This window comes from Rhinoderma darwinii, chromosome 5 (assembly GCF_050947455.1).
Source record: "Rhinoderma darwinii isolate aRhiDar2 chromosome 5, aRhiDar2.hap1, whole genome shotgun sequence".
Classification (NCBI taxonomy): domain Eukaryota; kingdom Metazoa; phylum Chordata; class Amphibia; order Anura; family Rhinodermatidae; genus Rhinoderma; species Rhinoderma darwinii.
In genome coordinates, this window is record NC_134691.1 from 264,089,707 (window position 1) to 264,110,811 (window position 21,105).

A 21,105-nucleotide genomic window follows, 5' to 3' on the forward strand; every position below is an offset into this window, starting at 1 on the left:
TTACATCCCTTTGGACTACACACCACATAGAAGACCTGGAGTGTCTGGACTGGCAGTCCGTAATTTGTATACAGACTATTTTGTATCACCTGAGGGAGCAGTTCCTTGGCAAAGGGATGTGCTTTGTCTGCCAAATTAAAATTTGAGAGGGACTGTTGTATTTCCGGTTTATGTTACAAATGTTAGTAGTTAAAGTTGCAGTAGTAGAGTAGGGACTCGCAAGAGAATGAGGACCCTTGACGCGGGTTGCGAGCTAATGTATTTCTGTTTTTTTTTTTTAAATTCTTTATTAATTTAAAAAAAAAAAAAAGCGATTATTTGCATTTGGCAGAAATGCAGACCAATACCTCATTATGTGTTGCAATAATAATAAAGACAAACACATAATTAACTATAAACGTATTTTATTTCTTGCATAAAATAGTGTCAACAAACATAAACAAAACGATGTTATATAAGTAAATTATAAATTGTAGAAGGATTGCGAAGGTGCAGGTTCACGATGTGGTCGTGGAACTGACTCCCCCTGCTGCATGTGCCCATACTGTTGCTGAGAAGGTCCTGGCATGCCATAAACTGAACGATCGTCACTGAATAGCGGCATTGAGTCTACATATGACGGATGCTGGATGCCTTGCGCGGTTGCTGCAGGTGCTGGAGGGACAGAGTTGAAGGTGCTTGCATCACACCCCCGTCTATGAAACTCGATGGCCTGATGCATTGCACGTGGGTCAGGGTGTGTCGCAAATATTTCCACGACTTCCATTAGTGCTGTTTGGCACCTTATCTGTCTGGAAATTGGCACTCTTTTAAGAATATTAGAGAGAGCGCGACAGAAGGTGCCCTCTTCAGTTTCGGTAGCTCTTTTCTCTAAGTGCTCTAATACACGCAAGTCGACTTCCTGCCTTGGCTCTGTGCGTGTTGGACCTTTGGCAGAACGTCGACGTTTACCTCGGGGGATAATTTCTTCCTCCGCGGCACAGACTGGATTATCCACTGTTGTTGGTTCCGCTGTCACAGGAGTGGAAGTGGACCTAGCAGTCCCCAAAGCTACGTCAGGCTCTTCAATTTGAGTCTCATCAGAGTCTTCTTCTTCCTCAAGATTATCCTTGGTTCTGTTTGAAAATGAAAACATAATGTTAGGGAATTTTTGAAGTAATTTAACGTCATGTCTACAGCTGGGCAAATACACTATGTATGCATCACTACATGCAGAGCCCTAACTAGGAAAGACAGGGCCGCATAGCAAACTTTTGACTGGGGCCATCCCTCCACTGGGTGTAACCCCCCCCCTTGTAGATAGTGCCTTTTTTGCTGCCCCCACCCCTGTAGATAACGCCATACAGCCCCACACTGTACACTGTATGGCATTATCTACCGGGGTACTATATGGCGTTATCTATAGGGGGACTGTACGGCGTTATCTAGTGAGGGGGATGTATGCCGCTAACGCCATACAGGCCCCCCTACCCGCCCCCCGGACAAATGCCACCTATAGTGTGTCCTACAAATACATGCCTTATCGCTGGCAGCGATAGGGTGAAGGGGGGACTGAAAGTCCCCTTAAGTTCTGTCGTCTGCACATCTCCCAAAAATTAGTCGCTAGGGCTGCTACAGCGGTACTTACACAACTGGCTACATGGGCAGACTACAATGGTCAAAGTATATAAGCAATACTTACGGGCCAACCTGCATTACATCAAGAAGAAACGAAAGTTGCTTGGTGTACATGTATGGCTTTTTTTTCAGACGTCCGTCTCCGCTCTTCCCCTTGTCATTTATCTCACGCTTGAATTGGTCTCGGCACGTGTTCCAGCGTGTTTTGACGTTTTCGACTATGATTTAAAATAAACCAATCACAGATCAACATTTTAGAAGAGTACATTACTAGATATTAGGAAATGTGGTTTATTATATTAAAATGATGCCGCAAACAAATCTGCACCTACATTTGCATATTTGACAGGTAATTCCGACGTTGCAGAAACTACAGCAGACTTGCCACGTTTTCCATGTGCCCACACGACAGCGTCCGTAACGGCTGAAATGACGTTGCTGGTTTCAGGAGAAAACATCACCCGTAATTTCAGACGTAAAGGCAAGTGCTGGCGCTTTAACGCAGCGTCCTTTACGGACGTAAATGATTTTCATAGGAGCCCATGAATAACGGCTCCAATTATGGCACAAGAAGTGACAGGTCAGTTCTTTGACGCGGGCGTCTATTGACGCGTAAATATACACGCCGCTTGAACACACAAACGTCAGCCCATTGCTTTCACTGGGCAGATGTTTGTCAACGCTATTGCAGCGTATTTAGCGTGCGTAATAGAGGTCAAACACCCACTAATTACGTCCGTAATTAGTGTGTGGGAACATACCCTCATAGTGACATGTCACGTTTTCATCGGTGCTGTTCAGAGCCATGAGACCCCCACAATCTCACGTGCACTTCTGCAGCTTCATTTCAGCGATTGGTGGGTGTTTCAGTGATCCAACCGCCACCAATCAAAACGTCAGGCATGTCATTATGACATGACAGGAGTACTCAGAAACCGCATCAAGTTGTGAAACTTACCCATGCGCTTCTTTTGCACTTTAGTTGCCTTCTCCCACTCAGGATGCACCTCACTGCAGACCTCCTGCCAGGCAAGATCTTTCATATTCCTGTCTGCATATTCTTCCACCCGCTTATTCCACAGACAGGGCTTGTGCTGGACCAGGATGATTAGTTTCTCTACGTTTATTGAAGCCATGCTGCTCTCTGCTGCTCTCTGCTGCTCTCATGCACTGTCTCCAGACTTCACGACGACAGAAGTCATTTCCGGTCGTCGCCTAGCAACACTTCCGCAAATCCGCAAACTGCGGATGACACACGGCGGTGTATCCGCAATTTCCACGGGCCCATTGACTTCTATTGGCATGTCCGCACCGCATTTGCGGCCCATAATAGGACATGTCCGGAGTTTCTGCGGCACGGATGTGCGGACATGCGGAGACCCGTGAAAACACGGATAGTGTGTATGGGCCCATAGAAATGAATGGGTCCGCAATTCTCCCGTGGATTTGCGGGGGAATTGCGGACGCAAAAACACGGTCGTGTGCATGGGGCCTTAAATTTTTATGAAGACTTATATAAGCGTAATATAGTATGATAAACATTACCTTAGACTAGTCATATATGCATGCCATTGTCATTGCTGCTGTACTATAGTAATATACATTATTATAGCAATGTCATACTTCATTTTAATGTTTATTTAATGAGACTCATGTAGTGTTTCTTCATAAAACAAAGATGATATATGAAAGACAATCAGGAGGCACCTACAAACATTAAAAATAACCATGATTTAGGAGGAACATTTCAGATTAAAGCTTTATATATACTTTTTTTTAATGTTTCAACCATACTCAGTCACACACATGGATTTCAGTGCCTTGAGAAACAAAATAAACATAAACCTCTGCTTGTAATTCACAGCTACAGAAACGTTATCATTTTCATATGGCATGAATTTTTACACTTGCGCAAATGCATGACACATTGAAATATATTTTTACAGTTCAAATCTTCACATAATAATAATAATAATAATAATAATAATAATAATAATAATAATAATAATAATTGTCATCTTTATTTATATAGCGTCAACACTTTCCTTACAATCAGGGGCACCAGTAAACATACAAAATGATAAAAATGAAATCAAATGAAATAAACAAACATTGAAACCAAAGGAGAGAGCGTCCTACGCATTGGAGCTTACAATCTAAGGTCTCATGCACATGACGGATGAACTGTGTAGGAAGCTTTACTGCAGAAAACAGGGGTCCCTGTGGGAAAGAACTCTGTGTGCCGCCACATGGTTCCCTATTGGGTGTAGTATGGCAGAAATATTCTCGCCTAGGAGCTCCCCTTTGCTTATGCCTCTTTTATTTGGCATGCAATAAATTTTCTGGCAAACTTGCTTGGGATCATCCAGAAGAAAACCCTCTCTGTAATTGGAGGCAAACGGAGGTACTGTAGGTCTCAATGCACCTCTATGGGTGCCCTATTATCATTCCATATAATGGCTCCAGCCATGTTCATGGGGCCTTAGAAGGACGTGGGAAGGGACACAATGGTTATAAAGTGCAAATTTTGACCAGTGGACCACTTTTTGGAGTTGCTTGGATTACTTGTAAATAACTAGAGTTTTATGAATGGTTTCAATAATCTATTAACTGATTACAGACTGCGTAAAACTAGCTTTAGTAAGTTTATCTGGGAGCTTATCTGGCACCCAGGAAAGTTAGGGGGCAGGGAGAATTTGTTTGTTTACTTATATTCCCTGCACACAAGTCTTTCCCTGTTGTCAGTAAAAGTGAATTTACACGGGGCAGATTTAGTTAATGGAACTTGCAGAAATCTATTGCTTGCTGCATAATAACCCCATTTAGATGAATGGAACTGATTTTCTGCAAGGTCCCACAGATGCTCAATTGGATTGAGATCTGGTAGATTTGGAGGCCAAGTAAAGAACTTGCATGGGCACTCTGACCGGTCTACGGATACGCAGCCCGAAACACAGCAAGCAATGTACTGTGAGATTGGACACCTTTTTTTTTTATCATAGTCAGAAATAACTTTTTCAGAAATTTCAGCTACAATAGCTCCTCTGTGGGAGCGGACCAGATGGGCAAGACTTCGCTAATTTGGGTGCCCATGACCCTGTTGCCAGGTTACCAGCTGTTTATCCACTTATGGTAGGTACTAACCAATGCATACCAGGAACACCCTACAAGACCTGCTGTTTTGGAGATGCTGTGACCCAGTCATCTAGCCATCACATCTTGGCCCTTGTGAAACTCGCTGAGATCCTTAGGGCTCATTCAGACGAGCGTATAAGTCGTCAATGTGATGGCCATTAAAACAACGGCCATCACACTGACACATGTATTTTAATGAGCCCGTTCACATGACCATTGAAAGGGTCCGTGAAAAAGTAGGACGTGCTATTTTCTTGCGTTTCACGCATGTAATGGCAGGAAGGAGGTGAAGGGAACAAGTGAGCCCTAATCTACCCACCGCCCTGTCCCTGCCTACTTGCAACGACCCGCCCTAGGCGATGGGGTACAACTTGGCGGCGGTCCCTACGCTGTCTAGGTGCAAGGGAGTACAAACAGGGAACACGCAAGGGAATACAGTAGCCCATGGAACGCCGTGAGGAAACGGAGCGGTGAATGAGCCAGTCAGGATCAGGAAGTAGTGGAGTATACAAACGGGAGCACGGAGCAGAAGCAAGCCAGGGGCAGAGCAACGCAGGATAAACGGAACTGAAGCAAGGCAGAAGCACGGCAAAAGCCGGCTGGAGCAAGGCGGCAGTGGGGCCAGGAATCCAAGAAGAATAACAAGCAAGGAGGAAGAGAAAACGGCAGGTAATAATGGGCAGGGGGCGGAGCTAACTCTGACTGACCAGGCCGCGATAGGCTCTCCCACTCCTGAGCCTGCCACCCTGATTGGTGGGAGCAGGTGTCAGTCTCAGAGGTCTGGCCTCAGGTGTCGACTGATTAATCCTGGGAGTATACCCAGACGTAGTGCCTGGCAGATCCTTTACAGTACTCCCCCTTTTATGAGGGGCCACCGGACCCTTACTAAGAGGACCCGGTTTAGTGGGGAAGAGAAGGTGGAACCTCCTTATCAATACCCCAGCGTGAACTTCTCGAGCAGGTACCGAAGTCCTCTCCTCCGGCCCGTATCCTCTCCAATGGACCAGGTACTGGAGGGAGCCCTGGATCATCCTACTGTCCACAATCTTGGCCACCTCGAATTCCACCCCCTCAGGGGTGAGAACGGGAACAGGAGGTTTCCTCGAGGGGGACCAGGACGGGGAGCAGCGTTTCAGGAGGGAGGCATGGAAGACGTCGTGTATGCGAAAGGATGGGGGCAGCTCCAGACGGAAGGATACAGGGTTGAGGACTTCAATGACCTTATAAGGTCCAATAAATCGGGGAGCAAACTTCCTGGACGGGACCTTAAGGCGCAAGTTCCTCGACGACAACCACACCAGATCCCCGACGACAAACCGGGGGTTAGCAGAACGTCTACAATCAGCCTGAATCTTTTGTACGCTCTGGGACGCCTCTAGGTTCTTCTGAACCTGGGCCCAGACTGTGCACAGTTCCCGATGAACGTCCTCTACCTCGGGATTATTAAAACAACCAGGGGAAACGGAGGAGTACCTAGGATTAAACCCGAAATTACAGAAAAACGGGGAGACCCCTGACGAGTTACTGACCCGGTTATTCAGGGAAAATTCGGCGAGGGGAAGGAATGAGACCCAATCAAATTGACAGTCAGAAATGAAACACCTTAAATATTGTTCCAGGGATTGGTTAGTCCTTTCCGTTTGGCCATTAGTTTCGGGATGGAAGGCGGAGGAGAAGGATAGATCAATCTCCAACTTTTTACAAAAAGCTCTCCAAAATAAGGAAACAAATTGTACCCCTCTGTCCGAAACTATATTGACTGGGGCCCCATGGAGACGCAGAATGTGTTTCACAAACAAAGAAGCTAACGTCTTGGCGTTAGGTAGTTTCTTAAGGGGCACAAAGTGGCACATCTTGCTGAAGCGGTCTACTACCACCCACACCACCGACTTGCCCTGAGATGGAGGCAAATCAGTGATAAAATCCATGGAGATATGGGTCCAAGGTCTCTGGGGAATGGGCAAGGAACGTAGTAAGCTCGCAGGTCGGGACCTAGGGGTCTTGGACCTAGCACAGACCTCACAAGCGGCGACGTAAGCCCTAACGTCTTTAGGCAACCCAGGCCACCAATAGTCTCTGGTAATGAGGAGTTTGGTACCCAAGATGCCAGGATGACCAGATAGAGCGGAGTCATGGTTTTCCCTGAGTACCCTTAGCCGGTATTGCAGGGGGACAAACAGTTTGTCCCCAGGGAGGTTCCCGGGAGCTGAACCTTGATCAGCCGCGATGTCAGAGGCTAAGTCAGAATCAGTGGCAGAAACAATTATACCAGGGGGTAAAATACAAGCAGGATCCTTCTCAGAAGGAGGATTAGCCATGAAACTACGTGACAGTGCATCAGCCTTAATATTTTTGGACCCAGCCCTATAGGTAACCAAGAAATTAAATCTGGTAAAGAACAGTGCCCAACGAGCTTGTCTAGGATTAAGCCTCCGGGCAGATTCTAGGAAAACCAGATTCTTGTGGTCAGTAAGGACCGTTACCTGGTGTCTGGCCCCCTCCAAGAAGTGACGCCACTCTTCAAAAGCCCATTTAATGGCTAAAAGTTCGCGGTTGCCAATATCATAGTTACACTCCGTGGGCGAAAACTTCCTAGAGAAGTAAGCACAGGGGCGGAGATGGGTGAGGGAGCTGGTACCCTGGGACAAGACGGCCCCCACTCCCACCTCGGACGCGTCAACCTCCACAATAAATGGCTCCCTTTGGTTGGGCTGAACCAGCACGGGGGCCGAGATAAAGCACTTCTTGAGGGTCTCAAAAGCCTGGACGGCCTCAGGGGGCCAATGGAGGACATCAGCACCCTTGCGAGTGAGGTCCGTAAGAGGCTTAGCGACGACCGAGAAGTTGGCAATAAATCTCCTGTAATAGTTAGCGAACCCCAAAAAACACTGTAGCGCCTTCAGGGAGGCAGGTTGGACCCATTCCGCCACAGCCTGAACCTTGGCAGGGTCCATGCGGAATTCATGAGGAGTGAGGATTTGACCTAAAAATTGTATCTCCTGTACCCCAAACACACATTTTTCGGTCTTCGCAAACAGATTATTTTCCCGAAGGACCTGGAGGACCTTCCTGACATGCTCCACGTGCGAGGACCAGTCCTTGGAAAACACCAGTATGTCATCAAGGTACACTACAAGAAAATTACCCAGGTAATCTCTCAGAATTTCATTAATAAAATTCTGGAAGACGGCAGGGGCATTACACAACCCAAAGGGCATGACTAGGTATTCGAAATGACCTTCGGGCGTGTTGAACGCAGTTTTCCACTCATCCCCCTCTTTGATGCGGATAAGGTTATATGCCCCCCCGTAGATCGAACTTAGAGAACCATTGGGCCCCCTGAACCTGATTAAAAAGATCCAGAATCAAAGGAAGGGGATACTGGTTCCTTACTGTGACCTTATTCAAGTTCCGATAATCAATGCACGGCCTAAGACCACCATCCTTCTTCCCCACGAAGAAGAAGCCAGCACCTACAGGAGAAGTCGAGGGGCGAATGAAACCCTTGGCCAGGCATTCTTGGATATACTCCCTCATAGCTTTACGTTCAGGACATGAAAGATTAAATATCCTCCCCTTAGGAAGCTTGGCACCAGGCACCAAATCGATGGCGCAATCGTAATCTCTATGAGGGGGCAACACCTCGGAGGCCTCCTTAGAAAACACATCAGCGAAGTCCTGAACAAACTCAGGAAGCGTGTTTACCTCCTCCCGGGGAGAAATAGAGTTAACCGAAAGACATGACATCAGGCAATCACTACCCCATTTGGTGAGATCCCCAGTATTCCAATCAAACGTGGGATTATGCAGCTGCAACCAGGGAAGACCTAATACCAGATCGGACGATAATCCCTGCATCACCAGTACAGAGCACTGCTCCAAATGCATGGAGCCAACACGGAGTTCAAAAACAGGAGTATGCTGAGTAAAATAACCATTAGCAAGAGGAGTGGAGTCGATACCCACTACCGGGATAGGATAAGGTAAATCAATAAAAGGCATTTTTAGAGACATAGCAAATTCCACAGACATGATATTAGCAGATGAGCCCGAATCCACGAAGGCACTGCCAGTGGCAGACCGGCCAGCAAACGAGACCTGAAAGGGAAGCAAAATCTTATTGCGTTTAGTATTAACGGGAAATACCTGTGCGCCCAAGTGACCTCCCCGATGATCACTTAGGCGCGGAAGTTTTCCGGCTGCTTATTCTTGCGCCTGGGACAGGTGTTCAGTAGATGCTTGTCGTCCCCACAATAGAAGCAGAGACCATTCTTCCTGCGAAACTCTCTACGTTGTCGAGGGGACATGGAGGCCCCGAGTTGCATAGGTACCTCCGAGTCCTCCGTGGAAGAGCGAGGAGACGGGACCTCGGGGGGAATCGCAGGGCAGTCAGAGGGGAAAACATTGAAACGTTCAAGCTGACGTTCCCTGAGACGTCGGTCAAGTCGTACTGCTAGGGCCATAACCTGGTCTAGGGAGTCAGAAGAGGGGTAGCTAACCAGCAGATCCTTCAGGGCGTCAAATAATCCTAACCTAAACTGGCAGTTTAGGGCCGGGTCGTTCCACCGAGAAGCTACGCACCACTTTCTAAAATCAGAACAGTATTCCTCAACAGGTCTCCCACCCTGACGTAAGGTCACCAGCTGACTCTCGGCTAAGGCAGTCCTGTCAGTCTCGTCGTAAATGAGACAGAGGGCAGAGAAAAACCGATCAACGGAGGAAAGTTCAGGGGCGTCAGGAGCCAAGGAGAAGGCCCACTCTTGGGGCCCTTCCTGGAGTCGGGATATAATGATACCCACCCGCTGGTTCTCGGAACCTGAGGTGTGAGGTCTTAGGCGGAAATAAAGTCTGCAACTCTCCCGGAAGGAGAGAAAAGTCTTACGGTCCCCTGAGAACCGGTCAGGTAACTTGAGGTTGGTTTCTAAAGGTGAGGTGAGGGGTACTACAAAGGCAGCGTCATTCTGATTGACCCTCTGAGCCAGGGCCTGGACCTGTAGGGAGAGGCCCTGCATCTGCTGGGTCAGGGTCTCAAGGGGGTCCATGATAGCGTCAGCGTAGAAGAAATGGTAGACTAGGTAAGGGCTTGTTATTATGTATTGGCAGGAAGGAGGTGAAGGGAACAAGTGAGCCCTAATCTACCCACCGCCCTGTCCCTGCCTACTTGCAACGACCCGCCCTAGGCGACGGGGTACAACTTGGCAGCGGTCCCTACGCTGTCTAGGTGCAAGGGAGTACAAACAGGGAACACGCAAGGGAATACAGTAGCCCACGGAACGCCGCGAGGAAATGAGCCAGTCAGGATCAGGAAGTAGTGGAGTATACAAACGGGAGCACGTAGCAGAAGCAAGCCAGGGGCAGAGCAACGCAGGATAAACGGAACTGAAGCAAGGCAGAAGCACGGCAAAAGCAGGCTGGAGCAAGGCAGCAGTGGGGCCAGGAATCCAAGAAGAATAACAAGCAAGGAGGAAGACAAAACGGCAGGTAATAATGGGCAGGGGGCGGAGCTAACTCTGACTGACCAGGCCGCGATAGGCTCTCCCACTCCTGAGCCTGCCACCCTGATTGGTGGGAGCAGGTGTCAGTCTCAGAGGTCTGGCCTCAGGTGTCGACTGATTAATCCTGGGAGTATACCCAGACGTAGTGCCTGGCAGATCCTTTACAACGCATACCTCCATAGACTCTAGTCTATGGGGCTCCGTGATAACGCAATCCGCACGGGTGCACATTGGACGTGAAAAACTGCAGTTTTTAACGTCCGAGGTTGCCCACACTCGTCTGAATGTAGCCTTACACTTACCCATTTATCCTGCTTCCAACACATCAACTTTAAGAACTTACTGTTTACTGATTGTCATTAGAAAACCAACGTTATCCACTTCACTTGTTAAGGGTTTTAATGTTATGGTTGAACAATGCATGTGAATTAATACAGTAAATCAGAGACATATGACTTTCCTCGAGTTTGATTACTTGCAGTCCTCTATGTTTTCCCACTTGTAGATTTTTTAACAAATAATATTTACTCTTAGCTTCATACCTGTCAATATTCGGTTTCAGGTTATGACCTCTTGCTCCATTTCTATATTCAGAGGATTACTACTTCCCGAGCCCAAATGTTGTAAATATTTTACCAATGTTATACTATATCTAAATAATGAATTTTGGCATTCGGCAAATGCTTCTCTGAGTCCTACTAGAGCACATGTAAACATAGCTATCAAAGAACATTGGAAAGGTCAGTGCACTCATAGCTTATTCTCAAATGATGTGTCAGATTCAGTTGTTACATGCATTTATTCTTAAAAAAGTTTTACTGGCAGTGTCAGGGTTTACGTGTGCTGAACAAGTATAATGTACTGAAATGCACCTGCAAAATGGATAGAAAACCCAATGTAATACATAGTCATCATATCGTATAACAGTTTTAAAAAGACAAAAGTACTGTATGTGGACAACCCCATGCTGACCTAGGCACTGACACTAAATATGTCCAAATTTAATTAACAGAGGTCACTTATCAATGCAGTTACACTATGTAACTGGAATAAAATAAAAAATTACATTCGTCACTTTTGTTGACCCAATTTTTTTTTTCAATTTGTGTCTGGAAAAGAAGGGAGTAGCTTTCCTGTTTCATAAAGATTTAGGCTGAGTTCAGACATCCGTGCAGTGGCATAACTATAGGGGTTGCAGCAGTCGCAATTGCGACCGGGCCCTGACCCAAGGGGGCCCGCGGCCCCCCCTACATATATAAAAAGTTATAATAGTTACTGACAATACTTACCGTTCTGTTCCGGAGCGCAGCGGAGGTTCTGACGACTCTACCTGTCATGACGTCAAGACGCTGTGCGCCGCGCATAACGTCAAGACGCTGGATGGAGTCAAATGAAAACTGAAAAGCTTAGTAATGTTCTATGTGGCACTATCAGGGTATGTTCACACGCTTAGCAAAAAACTACTGAAAAGAAGCGGTGTGAACATACCCTTATAGTGTAGAAGCAACAAGAGGTAATACACAAAGCAGAAGGCTACACAAGTCAAAAGGAGTGAGTTCCTAACTGCCTCTGAAAAAAACATTAGATCAAGAATAGTGTTCTTCGAAACAGGTTCCCCTGCTTCACTCTGATAAGATCTGCTCTTGTTTTTGAAAAGAGATACACGTTTCTATTATTTTTAAATATCTTGACCCAATGTCTATTTAAATATTTTAAAAATATTTTTTTCTAAATTCACATATTATGTAATAAGCCCTGAACAAAGTAGGAATATTTCAAATAATTTACTATCATAGCAACATCAGATTATATATAATATATTATTGATGATAAACCAGCTTGTGGCTTGTAGCGGAGGTGAATTTTTTTTTATTTTTATAAAAGATAGTGTTTGTGAATAAAATATCACTAGAAGAGTACTTTGCTGGTAGCGGTTTACTTCTAAAATCTTGGGGTCCCTGAGTGTTTATGTCAAAAGATAACCCTTCATCTGATGGATTAGTTTCATAGCACTACAAGGAAGGCATAGCATAAAATGACATAAGCCGAATCAGGTGAAAACACAGGACAGATCGAGTTTGACCGGAGAGAATCCATATTCAGAAAATTTAGATGATTCTTATATTGGGAGTACTGTACAAATAACAGCATGTAGAATGTACCGGACACGCATACATTGCACAGAAAAGGGTTTCGATGCTATGGCGATGATATTATGTGTGAGTATATATATGTAATTTAAAACCGGTCAGATATTTATGCTGCACTGTCTGAGGGTGTGAGGTATAGTAATTTGTCAATGCCACGAAGGTGGCGCAAAGCTGTTAATAAACTCCCCCATATGTGCGTATAGAAGGTGGCTTGGCTTTATTATGTCTTGACTTTCCAGACTGATTCATGAAAGTTTTCCACCACTTTTCCATTTTAGTATGCTATGGTATCTGAGAAGGTTATGTTTTAGCTCCATTCGAATGTTCACAAAGAATATGTTCAGGCTGAAAAATACGAGGCCGATTTAAATAGAAAACAGCATCTGAAATATAGGTTTTTTTTGGAGCTGATTGTCAAAGTTTTTTTGCAAGTGTGTTTTGAAGCATAGTTTCAAAGCAATCTTTGAAGTATCTATGGAAAATAAGAAAAATCTGCTCGTAAAATGTTTCACTTCTTATTTACAATGCGTATTTTTACGTGTCTTTCTAACTCCGCAAAGTAAAAATATGCCTGAATTACACAGCGTATTTCCCAAAGAATCCAAAGGAAAGCTGTTTGCATGCATATTTCAAGTGTACTTCGGTGCATAATATGAGCGTTTTATGCTCCGAAATACACGTGCAAACCAGCCGTGTGATTATGGCCTAAGGGCTCATTCACACAGCCTTTCTACGGCTCTGTTTTGAATGTAACTGTAATAAGGTTGCCATATAGATACATAGGGCATCTATGTATCTCCACATGCCTCCGGTTTCATACAGAGGCATACAGAAATTTTTTCTGTCCGAATCTAGCAGAAAAATAATCATAGCATTCTCCACTGGATTCTGTATGTATGTATGGGAGGTTTTCTGACACATGCTTCTAGGGGAGAATATCTGCATACATACAGCGCCCGATACAGAGGCTGTGCTAAGGAGCTGTACTGCCTAGTTGCACTGCCGTACAGTCTCCGTGATCAAGGCTAAACCTGGACAGACTGCACAAAATTGCAGAGATTTTAAGTGGCATAATGAAAATATTAGCAAAAAAACCTTTGTTTAACCAAATAAATTTGTCCTAAAAATAACCTCTAATATTAATGCATAACTATACCAAATATGAGTACTTTACGGAATATTATTTCTCACTATTATGCTTGAGTACAAAAGTTCTTAGATTTAGTTTTACCATAAGTAGATTAATGTTAAAGAAGAGAAGGTAGGATCCAGTGAAGTATGGTAGATAAAAGGAAATCACCGTTTCCACTTTATTGAACAATCAAATATAAAATATAAAACACGGAAGGGAGAACGCAGTATAAGGTGGTCTCAAATGGCAAGATATAGAAGCCTACGCGTTTCGAATACAATCAGTATTCTTAATCATGGCTGATGTCAGTGTGCAGATGCACACTGAATTACGCACATGCCCCTAAATAATGCAGGTGGGAAAGTAACCCCCGCTGCCCCAGCACAAACTGGAAATGGCAGAAAAAGCATTATAAATATGAAAAATGATAAACTAGAAGGGGGAAGATATTAGGCTGTCAACAGCAGCAATATACGGTGGAATGTAAAGACGTAGAAGTAAAATATTTTAGTTAATTTAGTTGGTACCCTTCCGTAATGCGGTATAGAAACTAAAGATAGCTCCCAAGACATGACTGGTAAATAACAATTGGGAGACAAAACAACAAAAGGGAATTTTTATGAAAGACAAAAGAAGTGCTGATAATAAAGTGACAAAATAAATGCAACAAATGTGAATATGAGGAAAAATAAATGGTAACAGTATCTGATAATAACAGACATAGGGGATAAAAAGACGAAAGGAGAATTTCTTGTCTGGAATGTAAGATAAGAACAATAAGATAAATATATATAGAATGTTGAGAGAGATGAACATTTAGCGGTTTAAATACTAACAATATATGCATTATTTTGCAACAAAGTAATACAAGTATAGAAAACCGCAACAAAGCAGCAGCAAGTGTGAATAGGACTTTAACAGACAAAAAGCGATTTAATGTCTCTGAAGGGGTGTTTGAAAACAACTCGTCCTTAGCAACACTCCTATGCATGGAAAGCTGTGCCATATTAATGCTAAAGCCATGTAAGGGACTAACGCGACCAGGGCTGCCATCATGAATTTCTGGGCCCCATACTGCCAATGAGTCTGGGCCCCCGCCCCCCTCGTTATTAGGAGGGGGGGGGGGTGAAATGAAAAGGGGCGGGAGGTAGGGCACATTAAAAAGAAAACTCTTTGGAGGAGCAGGGCAGAGACAGGAGGTGGGTGTCGGAGGGCAAAGGGGAGAGACTAAGTGCCAGGGCTGGGAGAACTGAAGGTAGCAGTGGTTGCCTGGGGGGAGACGCAACCTCACAGGGGCTCTGTGGAGTGACAGGGAAGAGACAAGTGTGTGTGTGTGTGCGTGTGTGTGTGTGTGTGTGTGTGTGTGTATAGAATCTGTCAGGGTGTAGGAGGGCAATATAAACAAAAATCATTGCACTGAAGCCCTATACACAGGAGAGTCACTCACCAAAATGTAGTCCCTAAGATCTCCCACCGCCACGGGCATGTCTGGTTGATGCTTTTGCATTCTCTTCACATGCTGCACACACGTTATCTGTGTAAAAACCACACAACAAAATTAATTCAGACACCAAACCAGAAAAAAATTCAGATCCTAGACCAGACCTGTTAGGTAATTCAGACACCTTTCCACCAGACCCCTACCTGTGGCCAGAGTTTAGCATTTAGACTTTTATCTACAGGGGGGCTGTGTCTGGAGCTATCTACAGGGGGGGGGGGTGTGTGGCACTATCTACAGGGGGGTGTGTGTGGCACTATCTACAGGGGGGTGTGTGTGGCACTATCTACTGGGGGGGTGTGTGTGGCACTATCTACAGGGGGGGTGTGTGGCACTATCTACAGGGGGGTGTGTGTGGCGCTATCTACAGGGGGTGTGGAGCGCTATTTACAGGGGTTGTGTGTGGCGCTATCTACAGGGGAGGTGTGGCACTATCTACAGGGGTGTGTGTGGCGCTATGTACAGGCGGGTGTGTGTGGCGCTATCTACAGGGGTGTGGAGCGCTATATACAGGGGTTGTGTGTGGCGCTATCTACAGGGGGCTGTGTGTGGCGCTATCTACAGGGGGCTGTGTGTGGCGCTATCTACAGGGGGGTGTGTGGCACTATCTACAGGGGTGTGTGTGGCACTATGTACAGGGGTGTGTGTGGCGCTATGTACAGGCGGGTGTGTGTGGCGCTATGTACAGGGGGCTGTGTGTGGCGCTATCTACAGGGGGCTGTGTGTAGCGCTATCTAAAGGGGGCTGTTTGTGGCGCTATCTGCAGGGGTGGGTGTGGCGCTATCTACAGGGGGTGTGTGTGGCGCTATCTACAGGGTGGGTGTGGCGCTATCTACATGGGATTGTGTGGCGCTATCTACATGGGATTGTGTGGTGCTATCTACAGGGGGCAGTGTGTGGCACTATCTACAGGGGGGTGTGTGTGGCGCTATCTACAGGGGGTGTGGAGCGCTATTTACAGGGGTTGTGTGTGGCGCTATCTACAGGGGAGGTGTGGCACTATCTACAGGGGTGTGTGTGGCGCTATGTACAGGCGGGTGTGTGTGGCGCTATCTACAGGGGTGTGGAGCGCTATATACAGGGGTTGTGTGTGGCGCTATCTACAGGGGGCTGTGTGTGGCGCTATCTACAGGGGGCTGTGTGTGGCGCTATCTACAGGGGGGTGTGTGGCACTATCTACAGGGGTGTGTGTGGCACTATGTACAGGGGTGTGTGTGGCGCTATGTACAGGCGGGTGTGTGTGGCGCTATGTACAGGGGGCTGTGTGTGGCGATATCTACAGGGGGCTGTGTGTGGCACTATCTACAGGGGAGGTGTGTGGCACTATCTACAGGGGGTGTGTGGCACTATCTACAGGGGTGTGTGTGGCACTATGTACTGGGGTGTGTGTGGCGCTATGTACAGGGGGCTGTGTGTGGCGCTATCTACAGGGGGCTGTGTGTAGCGCTATCTAAAGGGGGCTGTGTGTGGCGCTATCTGCAGGGGTGGGTGTGGCGCTATCTACAGGGGGTGTGTGTGGCGCTATCTACAGGGTGGGTGTGGCGCTATCTACATGGGATTGTGTGGCGCTATCTACATGGGATTGTGTGGTGCTATCTACAGGGGGCAGTGTGTGGCACTATCTACAGGGGAGTGTGTGTGTGGCGCTATCTACAGGGGGTATGTTCGGCGCTAACTACAGGGGAGTGTGTGGCACTCTCTACAGGGGAGTGTGTGGCACTCTCTACAGGGGATTCCAGTCCAGGAGGAGACCCTGACCTCACTGTCCATATATGGACAGTGACCTCAGGGGCTACCTCTAGGAGAGGAATCCCCGGCCAGAGTGTCGGCAACTCTCTGGCCGGGGATTCCGCTCCTGGATGGGTGAATGGCAGAGCAGGAAGCTGATACTTTCCTGCTCTGCCAAAATATTCAATTGTATCTGCATCCTGTGGACGCAGATACAATTGAATATGGCAGTGGCTGAGACACGTCTGGGACAGTAATTTGCCGGTACTGCCTCTGTAGATTCAGGACAGTCCCTGCAAATTCAGGACTGTTGCTAACTATGCCTCCGGTATAAGCTTTCTCCCCCTGCCCAGGTATACTCTCTCCTTCCTCTACCCCTCCCCATGTATAATTTCTCCCCTCCCTTCAGATATCATCACTTTTCACCCAATTATTACCCCCCCCCCATTGTATAATGCCTCCTCCAGTGGAGGGATGTCACGATACCAGAATTTGGACTTCAGTACCGATGCTTTGTGTAGTATTGCGATTTCAATAACAAAGCGATACTTTGCCAACAGTAATAAAAAAAACAAACAGTTCTTCCATTTCTTATGTGAGGCGCGAGGTGTGATGGTAAATTTAACCTCCATGTGCCTCACATTAATAGTAATTAACCCCATCATGTTCCTCAATTATAATGGGTTAATGTCTAAGGTACATGATGGGGTTAATTACTATTAATGTGAGGCACATGGAGGTTAAATTCATCACACCTCGTGCCCCACATTATTAAGTGAAAGAAGTTTTTATTTTATTTTTTACAGCGTACACATCATAAATGACGCAAAAAAAATTGTTGTGCAGGTTATTACGGCCGCGCCAATACTGAATGTGTGTATATTTTATGTATTGAGACTTATTTTAATGTGTTTTATAAAAAAGGTGTATGTGTATATTTTTTTTATTTAACATTACTTTATGTTTTTACTTTATTTTTTAAATTTTAATGTACTGGTATATATCTATATACGGATAGTACACAGGCAGTTGTTAGGACAGACCTGAGTATGCCCTAACAGGAAATATGGTAGGACAGCCCTGGGGTCCTTCATTGGACCTTGGGCTGTCTGCCCATATATGGTATGTCCCTCAATTGCGTCACAGGGATTCCTGTGACGCGATCCAAGGGGCATCCCCCCTTCTTATTTTCCCCTGAATGCTGCAGTCAGCTTTGATCGCAGCTTCAGGGGAATAGCGGCGGAGATGAGAGGTTTCTTTGATCTCTGCCTTTATAGAGTGGGACTGCGGCTGTGTAATACAACCATTGCCCCGCCCCGCACGCGGTCAGCACGAGGTGATGCGGGCGGCGCTGAGCTAATGTGCGGCGGTTCAGGCACTGAAGACAGAACATGTGGGGGTGTTTTGTAGTGCGCCCGCAATGTTCTGTTTTCAGTGCCGCCGCTCATTAGTGCAGCGCTGGCCGCATCACATAATCCTGGCGGCGCGCACATGTCAGGACTCCGGAGCGGGGCCGTAACTGTATTACACAGCCGCAGCTCCGCTCTCATACATTCATGTATTACAATATTGAGCTGTGCGGCCGCACAGCTTAGTATCGAAATACATGAAATAACGGTATCGAACCGTTTGGGGGTGCACGGTATCGAAACCGTATCGAAGTTTTGATGCATCGTGCATCCCTACTCAAGTGCCATCCTCCCTCCATTATTATCTCCTTCCCACTCTAGCATCATTTCCCTCCCTACCCAATGCCATCTCCCTGCCCCATTATCATCTCCCTGCCCCATTATCATCTCCCTGCCCCATTATCATCTCCCTGCCCCCATTATCATCTCCCTGCCCCATTATCATCTCCCTGCCCCCATTATCATCTCCCTGCCCCATTATCATCTCCCTGCCCCCATTATCATCTCCCTGCCCCCATTATCATCTCCCTGCCCCCATTATCATCTCCCTGCCCCCATTATCGTCTCCCTGCCCCATTATCATCTCCCTGCCCCATTATCATCTCCCTGCCCCCATTATCATCTAACTCTACCCCCTCCCCATAGAAAGCACGTCTGTATTAGTTTACACTGCAGCATAGGATTGTATTACTCAGCTCTACAACGGCTCTTTTCTCCTGTCCTGTGTAAACAGAGGGAGAAGACAGGTTTATTGTCACATGTTACACAGGACGGGAGATAAGAGCCGTAGAGCCGTAGAGCTGATACAATCCTATGCTGCAGTGTTAACATAATACAGAGGTGGGTAAGATATTTACTTTCTATGGGGGCAGGAGGAGATTTTTTCAGGAGACTCCGGGCAGCAGCAGCCGGACACATCATAACTTAGTACTCACTGTGTCTGAAGAAGAAGACGACGACTGCTGCTGCTGCTGGACGTATCCTCCGAGGCTGAGCTCATAACTCCCGCTGCTGTGATATCTCCACCCCTTGTCTCCTCCCCACACGCTGTCACGCTGTTGTGGAGGAGGTGGGGCGGGCACATCTCACTCTCCAGCGGGCCCTTACGGTTTTATTCTGATGTAATGAACGGGCCCCTGCTTCGTGATGGGACCTGTTCCTTTCACCGAAATGAAATCGTAAGAGCCACACTGCCGTGAGTATATTAATTCCAGCGGCAGAGTGCGGGCCCCTTTTTTTAAAATTTATGCCCGGGCCCCTCACTGCAGTACCCCCAGTACCCCCCTGATGGCGGCCCTGAACGCGACGTATAGTCATTTGGGCTCAAATTACTACCGAGATGTGTGACATATAATGTGAGTGTTGATAAACACTCGTGACTATAATACATGAATGCGAGCAACATGAAGCCCAAGCTATGACCTAGATGAATAATTTTTACAAGTATTGTATTGGATCTCGAATTTAGAGTTACAATTAGAAAAGAGCTATCAGAAACAAGAAAAAAATGTATGTATGAAAAAACAGGCATATTTGTGGAGACTTTAATAATGGAACATAAGCTCCTTCCTGAGATTCAAGCCTAGAGGAAATCTCGTATTGAGATTGTAGATCCAAAAGGCTTCTCAGGTTAACAATCTATGTTTTAAATCGCCTCCTCTGCTGGAATTTCTGATTTTTCAATGGTATATGTTTTAAAGGAGTTGATGTTTCTGTTATGACAAGATATAAAATGTTTGCTCGCATTGGAGATATTAACAATGGCTGGATTTCTGATGTAACTCAGATGTTCAAGAATCCTGATTTTATGTTTCCTGGTGGTACATCCAACATACTTGAGATTGCAACAAGTGCACTCTATTATATAAACAACATGATCACCGTTGCAGTTGATATGTGGTTTTTTATTGGAAAATCAATTTCCCCACTGGAATCGGAAAACTTTTTTGTGGTTTTAGTAACTGTGCATACCTTACATGGATGAGACCCACATTTGTAAAAGCCCACATGATGAAGCCAAGTTGGAGTTGTTTTGTTTGGTGACAAGAATGATGGAGAAAGTATATTACCTAGGGTAGGTGCTCTGCGGGATACTATACGGAATCCGTTTTTGAGTATCATCTCCAGTTTGGCGTCCTCATAGAGCATAGGGATATATCGATGTATCATGTCTCGAATCTCATTAAATTGGTTGCTAAATTGACGGACAACTGTAGGTTTATCTGTTCTCAAGGTGCAGGTGGAGTCACCATTGTCCCCAACTCTATCCATGGAGAGTAAATCCTCCCTATCTTTGAATTTAACTATGGCTTGGGCTCTGTTAAGGGTCCAGTTTTTGTACCTTCTACTGGATAATTTTCTGCAGATTTTGTGTTGCTCTGTCTCAAAGCTTTGATTGCAACTGCAGTTCCTTTTTGCCCTAGTGAGTTCTCCGACCGGTATTGAGGAAATGGTATGTTTCGGATGACTACTGCTAGTGTGGAGGATAGTGTTACCAGATATAGGTTTATGAAATGTGTTAGAGCAAATGATCTCCCCAGCTGTATCTGACAATGTCAAATCCAAAAAATTAATGATATTCGGATGAAAAGTGTGAGTGAATTTTAAGTTGAAAGAATTGGTATTAATGTAGGCCATGAACTCCGGTATGGCAGAGACATTGCCCTCCCATATAAACAGGAGGTCATCCATGTATCTGCCATACCAGTGAACCATGCCAGCAAAATGATTGTGTACAGTAAACAGCTAGTGAGCTGGAGGTTTCCTCCTCCCCCCCTTCTTCCCTCATGTGTTTTCTAGATTAATGTTAACATTCTATTTGATATGGAAACATCATTACCTATGCCCATGCGATTGTGCTATGAAGGATGGTCATGTGTATTTGTGAGAAGGTATTATTTCAGTTTCCTTTTATGTTAGTAGGATCTGGCCGACATAGTAA

The 21,105-nt window shown here is 45.9% G+C and overlaps 1 protein-coding gene across 1 annotated transcript; it reads right to left on the reverse strand.

The window, feature by feature from the left end:
* Positions 1 to 463: 463 nt before the first annotated feature.
* On the reverse strand, positions 464 to 20,879 carry LOC142652585 (uncharacterized). The gene is made up of 3 exons (XM_075828239.1): positions 20,234 to 20,879; positions 1,682 to 1,835; positions 464 to 1,115 (listed from the first exon to the last, which is right to left on the reverse strand). Exons 1-3 carry the CDS (start codon positions 20,877 to 20,879, stop codon positions 464 to 466), a joined length of 1,452 nt encoding a protein of 483 aa, XP_075684354.1.
* Between the last annotated feature and the right edge of the window lie 226 nt (positions 20,880 to 21,105).

What these genes read in the sequence shown, in the direction of transcription:
- LOC142652585 (XM_075828239.1), bottom strand. Translation starts at nt 20,879, where the DNA reads ATGGTTCACTGGTATGGCAGATACATGGATGACCTCCTGTTTATATGG. An exon ending in CCGCAGAGCACCTACCCTAG is followed by an intron (nt 1,836 to 20,233) that starts GTAATATACTTT and finishes TTTAAATCATAG; the next exon opens with TCGAAAACGTCAAAACACGC. An exon ending in GATGTAATGCAGGTTGGCCC is followed by an intron (nt 1,116 to 1,681) that starts GTAAGTATTGCT and finishes ATTTTCAAACAG; the next exon opens with AACCAAGGATAATCTTGAGG.